At 42.9% G+C, this 12,307-nt stretch overlaps 1 protein-coding gene across 2 annotated transcripts in view; it reads right to left on the bottom strand.

Annotated features, from left to right (window-relative positions):
• lrrtm4l1 (leucine rich repeat transmembrane neuronal 4 like 1) overlaps positions 1-11,591 on the bottom strand; it is a 45,112-nt gene extending 33,521 nt beyond the window's left edge. For both annotated transcript variants that reach the window (XR_004213064.1, XM_031855843.1), the window contains exon 1: positions 10,920-11,591. Coding sequence is in view for 1 of the 2 variants with exons in the window: in XM_031855843.1 (XP_031711703.1) it covers positions 10,920-10,923 (4 nt within the window). In the remaining variant the exon portion in view is untranslated. The remainder of the gene's footprint in view (positions 1-10,919) is intronic.
• Positions 11,592-12,307: the final 716 nt, after the last annotated feature.

Here is a 12,307-nt window from a genome sequence, read left to right as displayed (position 1 = left end):
GAGCATGCTTCTGATAACAAGTCAAGGTAAATGACTTACTACGATAACTGACGACTATTTTTTTTATTTTTTTATTAATCGATTAAATGTTCTCTCTAAAGTGTCTGACCGAGCCGAAAGATATTAAGTTTATTTTTTTTTTTCATTTTTATTAAACCGGATATCATTTTAGGGGACAAGATCTCCATGAATATCCAATAATCGTAGATCTGTTTAAGCATGTTTGTGTAGAATATTTAAATATAAACATGAAAACATCACGTTTCAGAGTAGACAAACATAAAACATAAAAATAAAAGATGTTGCACTTAAGAGAGGTCAGAGCAAAAGTTCAATCTAGACACTTCTTTATATCCCCATTAAAACTTTAATTATCTCTTGCTGCAGTGTTTTGATCTAACAGGAAGTTCATGCCTGATGAAGATCTATCAAAGATAGAAAAACTGCAGCAAAAGATAATTACATTTATGAAACAGTAAAGCGATTTTATTTTTGGCTTGATATCTGCGTCTTTATCCAGCTAGTGTGCTGCTTATCTTCCTCAGACACTGGCAGTAGCTTCATTCCTTTGCTGTAAAGATACAACACTTAACGATTCCTTCCCCTCAAAGTGATTAAAGTCTAATGGAAGCTATTTGAATATGGTGGCATTTAAGAGGTCTAATTGGGGTGAGGTCTGACTTTTAGTTATCTTATATATTTATATTTGCTTACATAATACAGTGTGCCTCTTACAGCAGCATGAGGAAGATACTTTGCTGCTCTAGCAGCTGCACCCTATAAATCTAAAGTTTTACACCCACACTGCTTAATATCCAGACTCAGCGTGTCAAAATGTGACAGCCGAAACTCTTTACAAGCCAATAATACAACACATATCAGGAACTTTACTGACACTGGCTTTCCTATGGATCTATACACACCAGTGGCGGGCCGTGCATTTTATACCTGGGCCTTCACTGCTGTCCTGCAGCTGAAACACCACCTTATAACCACATGATGGCACCACAGCTATTATTCATTTTTAATGCTGTAACTATGTACATCTTCATAGTAAACTGTTGGGTACGAGTCGCTTGAATAATGCTAGAGCATTTAGAAAATTCAAAAGCCTAAATTCAGGAAAATATGTTCTCAGCTGGTCTGGCTGTGGGATCCACCATCATGCCTTAATGACAAGCCACAACACAAAGAGATTAACATAGGATTTTACTTTCACAACCCGAGTGTTGAATGTACTGCTCTGCAATGTCTTTCCTCGTCTCAGTCTCCTCTGTCATGGTGTGTGCTGCATCTTACTCGGGTCAGAATGCCCACATTTGATTGGCTGAGCTGCATCACGTGATGGGATTCACTACCCATCAGCCTCTGCTGGCTGTTAAGTTTCGTTTCACGATAGTCACGTGCTCGCCCACTGACCAATCACAGCACACTCTGCACCTCGCGGTAAAACTACACATGGACACTGAGCGGCATGTAATGCTGACGTCATTATAGGCCGGCTAGCAGGTGCTGACACGTCAAAGAATACGCCCAACATGTCAAACTAAAGATGTGATTGGTTGAACACTATGACAATCAACAATATCGTCCCCATTTACTTTAATCTGCACTGGCTGAGAGGTGAGAGTGTGCAGGCCTCTGCCTCTGTTCTTACCTAGAGACACAGAGGTGACATCTGATTGGATGAAAGCTCTACTTAAAACAAGCTGCACTGGAAGCAGAGCAACTGAGGAAGACAGTAGCTGTGCAATGAGAAAATAAGATAATGGGAAAAATATTTTTATAAATTATAATACATGTAGTGTATTTAAGAAAAAATATTAAATTATAAAATAGATATAGCTTTGTGATTCTGTTTAGGCCAGCAGAGAAGGCCTTGCAGGCCCTGACGGCCCGCCACTGACACACACATACACACAAATGCACGCACACACATTATTGGTTTAGAAATCTGTGGAGAGAGGCAGAGAGCTGCATTGATCGATATGAGAGCTGGTGTCAAAAGATCAGCACAAACCAAAATGTCTAAGCTGGCCACTGAGAAGTAAGCCTGTTGTAAAGGCTGAGGAGTATACATCATGGATGATGACTGTGTGTGTGTGTGTGTGTGTGTGTGTGTGTGTGTGTGTGTGTGTGTGTGTGTGTGTGTGTGTGTGTGGTATGCTGGTAATCAGTAAAGGTCAAAAGTGGACCCATTCAGGATTGTGAAAAACAATATCTACCTTTAGTAAGAATTCAGCACTTAATGCCATTTTATATACACTGTATATATACGTAAGCTTTACAAAAACTTTCTGTATGTGTCATTTCTTAATTATTTGAGCTTTTAAAAGGCCTTCACACTGACCCTGGCTGTGGAAGGGTTGGCCAGGAAATCATCATAGAAAATAACTTTTTTTTTACATTTTGGTGCAAATCCAGTTATGATCTTAAAGATAACTGAACAATAAACATACATACTGTAATGTTCAGTCTATACAAATAGATTACCTGGACTTTGGGTATTGGCCAATACCCAATCACGTTATTTAGGAATTGTTACTCCAGGTTCTATGAATATAGGCGTAGCTCTCTGAGAACTGTTGCTATTGGGTTTAGCCCAGTGCACATGAGCAGTCATGAATATTTCTTGTCGCGCCTTTGTGCTCAACAGAGACCTCCCTTAGATTCGCACTTGTAACACAAAACAGCCATCCCGCCCATAGTTCTGTTTCAAAATTAAACAAGCATTTCTTTTCAGCTGGCACAGATCGAGCCAAAGCGGCCCACAGCTTAGAGGGCTACTCCTATACTCATAGACTCTAGAGTTACAATACCTAACTGACTTGCCAAATCACATAGGCTATGCAATTTATCCTGGGGTTCTATGAGGACTGACTCACTTTTGGAGCCAGCCTCAAGTGGCCATTTGATGAACTGCAGTTTTGGCAATTCTGCGTTGGCTTTATTGTTCAGCCTCGGAGGGTGCGGCTTGGATAAAAGTCTCTTGGAGTACGGCTGGGTGGCCAACGGAGGCTCCATTCCCCCTGCAGCGTAGGCTTGTGAGATGGCGATTTTGCACTCAATGAACAGCTGCTGTGTCTGCATAATTCTGTGCATAGAACATACTGAGACAAAGGGCACACTGGGCAATGTTGGTGAGACATTTCTGCCTCATTGGTGAGACATTTCTGCCTCATTCTGATGAGGAAAAGGGGAGAGCCAATCGAGGGAAACGATTCTCGACCAGACTGACAGCACGCATATGTCACTCATGGGCCTTTCACAACAGTTTGCATTGGGTGCAGTGCACATTGTGACGCATTGCGCCCTACGTTTCACCAGGTTGAACCAGCATTCTGCGCTGTCTTGACAGATGGCATCTTGAGAGAGATTTAGGCTAGCGGCTCGAAAGGGAGATGCATGACAGCGTCAGCGTTTGACTCCGAGGTCAAACCCTGAGTTTGACACAGGTCGGGGCCGGGACATCACCACTAACTCGCTCCGATTAGCGGGAAGAGGTTGATAACACTTTAAGGTCAGTAATGCATGTTAATAAGGAGGATTGTTACTTATGAAAAATGTGATGAAATGACTGGGTTTGTCTACTGCTTTGTTTGTGCAGAGGCAAGCCGCTGTTTTGTTTGGGGAGCATGTACTGTGAAGATGAAAAATACTCAGTGGGAGCATTAGCAGACCGGCTGAGAGGAAACTGCTATTTAGAGAAAGTGGGTGGCCCTAAAAAGGGTTTATTTTGCTTCCATTGGCACTGATGCCATTGTATTCATTGTACAGCTCTTACTGCTATAGTATAGAGCTGCTGGGCTAAGGAGGTTTATAGTTTAAAAACACATTGAAGTGTTGAGGTATTATTTAAACATTGCTGTCCTAAGTTTCCTTTTTAATGCAGCATAAATTGTTTAATATGGTATATTGTTAAGCACTACCGCCTCACAGCAAGAGGGGCCAGCCTTCTCTGTGGAGTTTGGATATTTTCACCGTGTCAGCATGGGGTTTTCCTGGCGTTCTCCTGCTTCCTCCTGCATGTAGATGTAACTGTGAGAGTGAATGGTTCTCAATATGTGTCAGCGCTGTGATAGCCCCGCGAGCTGTCTAAGGTGTACCCTGCTTGCGTTGGGATGGGCTCCACCCCGTATTGGGCAACATTGAGTGATCCTGCAATCCTGAATCCTACAGATAATGGATTGATTGATGATCGATACATTTAATAGATCCGCCCCATAGTCACTGACACCTTATTCAACCATTTGAGGAAAATATTGATTTTGGCCCGATATCCAAAATCAATATCGGTGTATCCCTAAAAAACGACACAGATTATATATCAAAATATTCCTCCTAATCTGAACCTTAATCACAGTACCATAGGTACATAACAAACATGTTACTATTGTTTTGACTTTGTTTCCCAGATGTCCGATCAACTTAAAAGAACATTAAGCTGTGTGTTGAAACTTTTTTTGAGATCTATATTTGTCTCCATGTTCCTTCTGGGGCTTCACATGTTACAGAGTGAAACTGAACCTCATCAGCAAAATGAAAGCAACAGTCATTTGTTTGAAAGCCCTGTAGACTTCATTTATAGATCAGCCTCTTACTGTGAGCTATGAGGGGCTTTACATGAACTCCCATTTGTTTTTTGACAAAGTCAGCACAGTTAAGGTTATTTCACATGTGTCTTTGTCTAAACTCTCTCACTGGTTTGAAGGGAGCGGGGTTTCTGCTGGAAAAAAAGCTGATGGCACGTGCAGCCTAGCAGCGATTAGGATGCAGCAATATTTGGGTCAAAGTATGATGACAGTTATTGGTTTGGCCATATGCAGGGATTCAGATATACCAGGGTCCAGAAACTGAGCTTAATGGGGTTGGGGACATGCCCCCTTCCCCATATATATTTTTTTTTTTGATTTCCCTGACCTAAATGTCACCTTTTAGGATGTTTGGACAACAAAAGTGGTACAACAATAGCTTTGAAAGCATTTCAGTGGGCAGTAGCATAAATGACCTGTCAGCAGTAATACATGAACATAAGGTTAAATGTTGCAATGAATGATCCCCACTACAATCTGAAAATACAGATGAAGCTAAAAAATGATCACAAAACATCAGAAAATGAATGTTGACAGTGTCTCTGTTTCTCTACTTTCCATAACGTGCTCCCTCTCTCTCTTGTATCCTCTCGTCTTTCTGCCTTCAACATTACATTAGTTCTGATCGTTTCTCTCTTAGTCCTTAACTCTTTGCTCTCTCTCTCTCACCTTGTGCTTTCACCTACCGTCTCTCTCTCACTGACTCCTCACTTGCCCTCCTGTGAAAGTTTATTGAAAATAATTTAGTGAAATAAAATACACCCTCTTTATTTTATCTTTGTGCTCGAGTTTGCATTATTTTTATAGAAATGTGTATCAAACGGTACATGTGTGTTTTAGTGAGCCTGTAGGTTCCACAGTATAAACCAAATACACATGTATTTCTGTGTCAATAACAGTTCAAATTGGATCAGGTGAGATTTTGTTTGTGTTGAACAGAACCTGTCCTGGGCCCAGTGGGCAGTACCTGGTCCTCCTCACTCCATCTCCATCACCTTCTCTCTTTCTCTTTCTCTGGGTTCCCTCATCTTGTATCTCTTCCCTTCCCAAAACTGAGCTTTGATTGGTCAGTCTCAGTGAAGAAGAAAGTAACTATATGTAGGCTGATTATGGGTGAAAGTGAAACCAAGTAACCGGCATCACTGACCACTGCTTAACGTAGTGCGACTGCACAGGAGCTATTGTCAGATGATGTCTGTCAGGCGATGAATAGCACTGAACTCAGAGCAGTCCACTAGTAAAAGGTATATGTGGCGGCTTACTGGATGACCCACCTGTCAATCAAACTCTTACCGAAGTGAGTCGGTACATCATTTTTTCTATCAAGAAAAGCCTTCAGTTGGGATATAACTGACACTTTTGAAGAATCTATAGCCATTGTTGTTTTGAGCAAACAGTGGCCTCTCCTGTCGCCGCACACACACCTAAGCCACAGCTGTAGCTGGCAGCAGCTCCCCCCGGGATGCTGATTGGTCAGCGCACTGGCTTGCCGGACACAAATGCATTTCTTGAAGCCTGACAAGATGGATTTTCCTGTGATATGTAATCCCGCGATTCTCGCCGAATCCCGTGACATTCTGAGAATCCCGCTGCCGTCCAAGGCAGTGTTGCCATGCCACTGTCAATCAAATCGAATCAAATCACACCGCGTCCCGATCAAGCAGATCAGCTGTGTCACATTGCATAAACAATGAGGATGTTGTTTTCAGAACCTTAACTTTGAGCATTGGTTATTTTGTCATTGATATTTATATGACAGAGAATTACAACAAAATGTAACTTTTCAGGGGCTTTTTTGACAACCGGCCTCTTCTTATTGAGGGAATAATGACTGAGAAATGAAGGCGGAAGTATTTTTTACAATGTGACTTTGACACCAGAAAACACTGTCAACATGTCGTCATCTACTGTACCAACAGTGTGTTGGTTTCTTCTAACCATGGCCAAAATCTCTCCCCCCCCCCAACCTTAACCAAGTTGTTTAGGGGCCTAAACTTAACCACAAGGTCATATGCGTTGTTTTGGAAGAGACTGACACATTGTCTTTTTTATCTTTGAGGCTGGAAGACCATGACAAGCAAACGTGGGCTGTAGTGTCCTCTGGGGGCGTACAAATAAACACAATACCTTATCATGTGCTTCTTGTTGCATCGTCTTCTTTTTTGTGCATGCTCAGCTCCCACAGCTTACTGCCAGGCTTTGTTCTCAGTTATGTGTCTCTGCCCATATTTCACCGCATGGGCTCAATGTGCAGGACACCTTACTTGGGGAAGTATCTTCGCAGAATTTTAAAGATAAAACAAAAAAGTAAAGAAGAAACTTTGAGGAAATGTTGCAGTTCAAGACAGTCTGGCTCGCTGCACGACGACGGGGACAAATACACTTGAAATGAAAGACCTTGAGGTATATAGGGAAAGAGTTCGATGTGACATGCTGTGTTATGATGGTTTGATGGCGTGTGTGGGTAGTGGTGAAGTGAATATTACTAAACTGCAGCAAGAAAGTGCCTGATGGGGGCTTCCAGTCAGGCTCGGAATGAGGAAACATGCCTCACACTGACAGAATAATCCTTATTGATGGCTGTAGCTATCTGAAGAGGAGCTACAGCTGAAGCCTGTTCAAGGTTAGTTAGGTTTTCTTCTCTCTGTTTTCACTGGACCACGGCGAAGCAGGAGCCAGCCCTGCAGTGTCAACTCAAAAGTCTGTCGCTGAGTGTGCGAGTGAGTGAGCGACGAAGTTACGTCATTGGCCGGTCGACTTGGAGTTTCCCCATTGGTCGTTGCTCTTTCAAAATGGATAGGCGCGACGGTGTTCCTCGCAAGTGACGTCTTTGCCTCGGTGATGAATCATTCAATCCACTTCTTCAATAACTACGCAATATTTGTTGCTCTCCCACACGTTTGTTTTCTTGCATATGTGTTTCAAACCTTCATTTGTAGGGGGATGACACAGGCCTATGCGTATGTCATAAGAGTAGCATATAGTGTGGGCGTTGCTGTGTGGTCGAGCGGCACAGAGAGAGAGGGGGGGGGGGGCGTGACGGTGAACGCGCTCGGAGCAGACAGCTGTTGGCGATCAGAGCAGAGAGGAGATTAACAGTAAAGTTGTCAAGGAGCAGTAAATGTTCAGTGTTTGTCCATGAATAAATGCTGCAGCTCACCGAAGTGAGCATCAGCTTTGGCCCCGGAGGCAAAACAAAGTCTCCCCTGTGCTTCCCGAACCACGGTCTGGAAGCCGAAGCAGTAATGTTATCTTGCTCTGTTTACTATAAGACCAACATTTAAAGCTGTGGGTAGGATCAGAATTGTGTTGGGATGCAACCTAGGTCTAGTTTGTTAAAAAAAGTAACATTAATTACACAATCACGCGACATGTGAGTAATCCAGAACAACAAATTGTTAAAAATAGCACGCTAATATTGTTGAATTAAAATAAATTGAAGCAGTCCTCGGTTATTTGTCTCGAATATAGCCTAACCATGCCATATGATATGCTATTTCAGTGGTAGTCGGAGAACAATTATTACTGTTAACCGCTACATAAAAATTCAGAAGAGCATTTATCACATATCCCTGTAACAATCTGACCACAATTTATCACATTGACCAAACACTGTTCATCCATGAACTAGCTTCCCCCTTAGTCTTAAATTCAAGCATACGCAGGCTTTGTCTTCATACATTGCATGGCTCTGGAGGAAGCCCCTAAAACCAACCACATTCTAGCTGCTGCTTTAATCTGTAGATTAGAGAGACCTTGTCCTTCAACAAAAAAGTGTTAATCTAATTCGTTGATTTAATTACGACTTGGCAGTTTTACTAATGATAAACTTATAGAGCTGAGAAACTACATCCACATCTATTGTCTAACACTGCATAATGGTCTAAAATTGGCATGAAAAGTACATCATTTTGTGCCAGTGGGAAACCTGTGAATAACATCTTCTAATTATCTGCACTATAAGCTTGAAGAAAAAAAAGTGCCCACAGGTTTGTTATTTTGTCCATAGTAATTCAGCTTAGCTTTTCCTGGCTTGTGGTCTTGGGGCAATTACTGTCTCTGTCTGCCCTAGGAAGCTGATGGATTATCGAATAAATTGAAGGTTATTTGAGCGTAATTGCCCTGTTGCTCTTACCCAAGCAGTACGACCGCAGCAGACGAGTGTGTACAGTCAGACCGGAGACTATTGAGCCCCCTGTGTTGTTCACAATGACTCCTGTATTGCTTTTCCCTGCCCTTACTTTCTGCCAGCTGGAAATGTAGCCCTCTTTGCATCATGTGCACAGTTCCGTTGTTGTGGTAGGTATAGGGCTGAAGGTAAATTTCACAGCTTGGGCCACAAATATGTGATCAGCACACACAGTATCAGAGCTGGGCTTGTCAGTCAAAATTATGCTTCTCCTTACTTGTTATCAATTTTGAAAAATAACACCACATTACTTCTTACAAGTTTTGTAATGACCAGTCAATTTAATGAATTGCCAACCAACAGATGCAGTGTTTTGTCAAGCAAAAATGCCAAACGTGCTCTAGCCTCTCAAGTGTGAGGATTCGCTGCTTTGCTCTGTGTTGTACCACTTTATATTGAATATCCTGGTGGTGTGAATTGTTGATTGGGCAAAGCAAGTAATTTGGGGGAAATTCCAATGGGCATTATTCTCATTTAGTCAGAAAAGTATTTATTAATATTGAAAAAAAAAACCTCTAGCTGCTATCCTCTCAAACATAGCCAAAGCTGATGGTGCCCTTCTGTGATAACGATTGTGATAACCAAATTGTGTTGTCATGTTTTATTGGCGAATTCAGGGAGGAAAAAAAAACATCACCACTGAAGACGGTATGAAGTTTTCGCTCCCATTTAATCGGTGGAAACCAATGTCGATGGATGAAGATGGAGTGGATACTGTGAGAGAGCTTCAGTTAGAAGTGTTGATATCCTAACAAATGCAGCCTCTTATTTGGGCTTATAGTAATTGTGATGACATAATTAAAACTGCATTAGCATGTGCTCATTAGTTGCACTAAGCTGCTCATTACTTGGGTAAGTGCCACATTTCTGCACAGATGTTTGGGCAGCAGGCATCTCTCCAGAATGTCTCAGCTTTTCAGTCAATTTGAAAAAGAAAAAGAAACAAAACAGCAGCAGAAATGAAGCGAGTAGTCGAGACAGACAGAATGAAAATGAATGGTGTAGTTTCAAAACGTCTCTCTCCGCATCTCGCCACCCATCACGAGTGTGTGCGCGTGTGTGCGGGCGTATAACAATATCAGTCTTTCCCTGAGATATTCAACAACAAAAGTTCCACTGAAAGAAAGGACACGAAGCAATCGTGCGGCTTTGTGTTCGAACAGCTGCAGAGTGCCCGAAAGTCAGCGCTGTTTCATCGCATAGAGAGTGACAATTGTGAACACCCACTGTTCTCTTTGAGCACCCCCCCCCCCCCCCACACAAAAAAATAATTGAAAAAAATGAAACACTGAAGAGAAGTGTGGGTTTGTGAGGTTGAGCGGTGCGTTTAGCTTTGGAGCACCAAGAGTCAGTAAAATGGTGGAGGTGATAGGCAGTGTGGGATGAGATTGTAGATGCCCTGAGCTTTCAGGAGAAAAGGGAGGGGGGGAATAGAATGGAGTCAAAACATGTCAGAGCGCTGAAGGGGGAGATGAGGGGGAGGCCACAAACAACAGAATCATCACATCTCTGCCCTTTAAAGTCGGTTTGGGATTTTAGGGTATAAAGTTGCTTCAATAACAACAAGGATGTCACCTGACAGATCAGGAGCTATTGTTCAGCTTCAACACATTGTGCATTCACTGGAGCCTAGACTAGACAGACCCAAGTCGACTGATTAAGATAATGGGCTACATCTCTTCCACATCGTAAAAGGTGAGAGCATTATTGTCTCCCTCCTCCCCCTTGATTTTCAGAGGCACCAGCACTCCCTCCTGCAGCAGGCTATTTGTTTTGTTTTTTTATTCGCGAGTAGAGATGGAGAACCTCTCAGTGGTGATTCGAGATGCTCTTGAATGCAAATTAAAAAATAAAATAAAAATAATTCTCAGGGAATATTTGAAGGAAAATGGAGCAAAAGTGCTACTCTGAGACACTGGAGATGTCAGTTTGCAGCGCAAGAATAAGCCGCGAAAATATTTTGGGGGGATTTTCTGAAAATCCAACACACTCACAGATGCGCCAGAGGAGAAAAAACAACCCATAATGTCATTGCAAGGACTGCGCTCAACTAACAATAGTCATGATTTGCGGAACTGATTGTTCGTCAATCCCTGGCGGCAATCGTGTCAAAACGACACAATCCTCCACTTACTTACCCATGATGTCTCATCGGCCCGTTCCCCTCCGTCCTCCGTGGCGCAATCCGCCGCACAGAGCACGACTTCCACCGCGTCGCCTTTCCTTTCCTTTCGTACCTAGAGAGCCCCGAGCTCTGCGCGTCTCTCACGCGAGGGGTGACTCACCTGCCTTCATATAAATAAATAAAAACTGTCTCTCGATTTTAATTAAAAAGAGAGGAAACCGCTTTTAAACTTTGCGCCCATGCTCCCTGACGCAGGGCAACTTTCCAAACCCGTCACTCACAAATATCCATCAAGTGCCAAGTTGGATGTCAAACGCACGGCTCTACAGGGTTTTTTCTCCCGATGCAAACAGAGTCTTGGAACAGGTGCCCTGCTACAAAACAAACTATACAAGAAAAATACAAAGAAACCAACAAAACGTCACAATTTGCAAAAGTTAGGAGGTGGACACGAGGTGGATTTTGCTGCGTGGATCGGTGCAGTCACCGGCGGAGGTAGGTGTCCTCTGCGCAAACATCCAGTGGAGCGGTAGAGACGACAGGCTGCGTTCACGGGCAGGCACTGGCACTGTCCGGGGCTCCTGTGCTGTGCTGTGCATTAGCGAGCAGGTCTGCGTGTGCGCGCGCCCGGCTGCGTGGGGAACGTGTGCGAGCGTGTGCAGGCGCGCGCATGTGGGAGAAAGGGAAAAAAAAAAGGCATGAGGGAGAAAGCATTCGATGCAGTGTTTAACAGCTGCAGGCATTTTTTGGTCAAATGTGAGATTTTATTGGGTTTTGTTTTGTGTAGATCTGCCTTTTATTTTTTTGCCGTCTCTATCACCGCCAACACAAACAACCCAATGCAGGATGCCGTCTCCCCCGTTTTACCATGCTGTTCCTATGGAAGTCTATTGTGCAGGTGTTGTGGAGGATATGCTGATGGCTCTATGTGGGCATCATTATAGCATGAGTGGGTAGCCGGCCCGATCCCACATCTTGTTGCATAATTATTGCGGATGGCAAGGCTAAATACAAGAGTGCTGTTAGAGCAGGGATACTGCTGGACATGCATTTTGAGACATTAAAAAAATGTATACTGTAGTGAAGCATTTCAGTGTCTCCCTCATTAGGGAGCATGCCTTTGAGGTTGTTTCAACTCCCAATACGTTTTTCGATTTTGTATGATTACATTTTTTTTGAGCAACAATAAAAGTGTGTGTGAATGTTTGTGAAAACGCAATGTTGGACTTGCTAACCTTAAAGATATTTTGATACTTTGCTCCTTGCTGTAATTGCACACCTATACTGCTTGACTGCACCTTTTTCTATCATCCATTGCTACCCTGCATTGCAATTGCCTGGCGGCCTTGGTATATCCGCCAGCTGTCACTTGTTCCATTTTTTTAAAGCCTTTTTTAATTT

This window comes from Anarrhichthys ocellatus, unplaced genomic scaffold, assembly GCF_004355925.1.
Source record: "Anarrhichthys ocellatus isolate YVR2014 unplaced genomic scaffold, GSC_Weel_1.0 scaffold16, whole genome shotgun sequence".
In the NCBI taxonomy this organism is placed as follows: domain Eukaryota; kingdom Metazoa; phylum Chordata; class Actinopteri; order Perciformes; family Anarhichadidae; genus Anarrhichthys; species Anarrhichthys ocellatus.
Note: the sequence above shows the minus strand (reverse complement) of the source record. Positions and strands in the feature narration are given on the sequence as shown.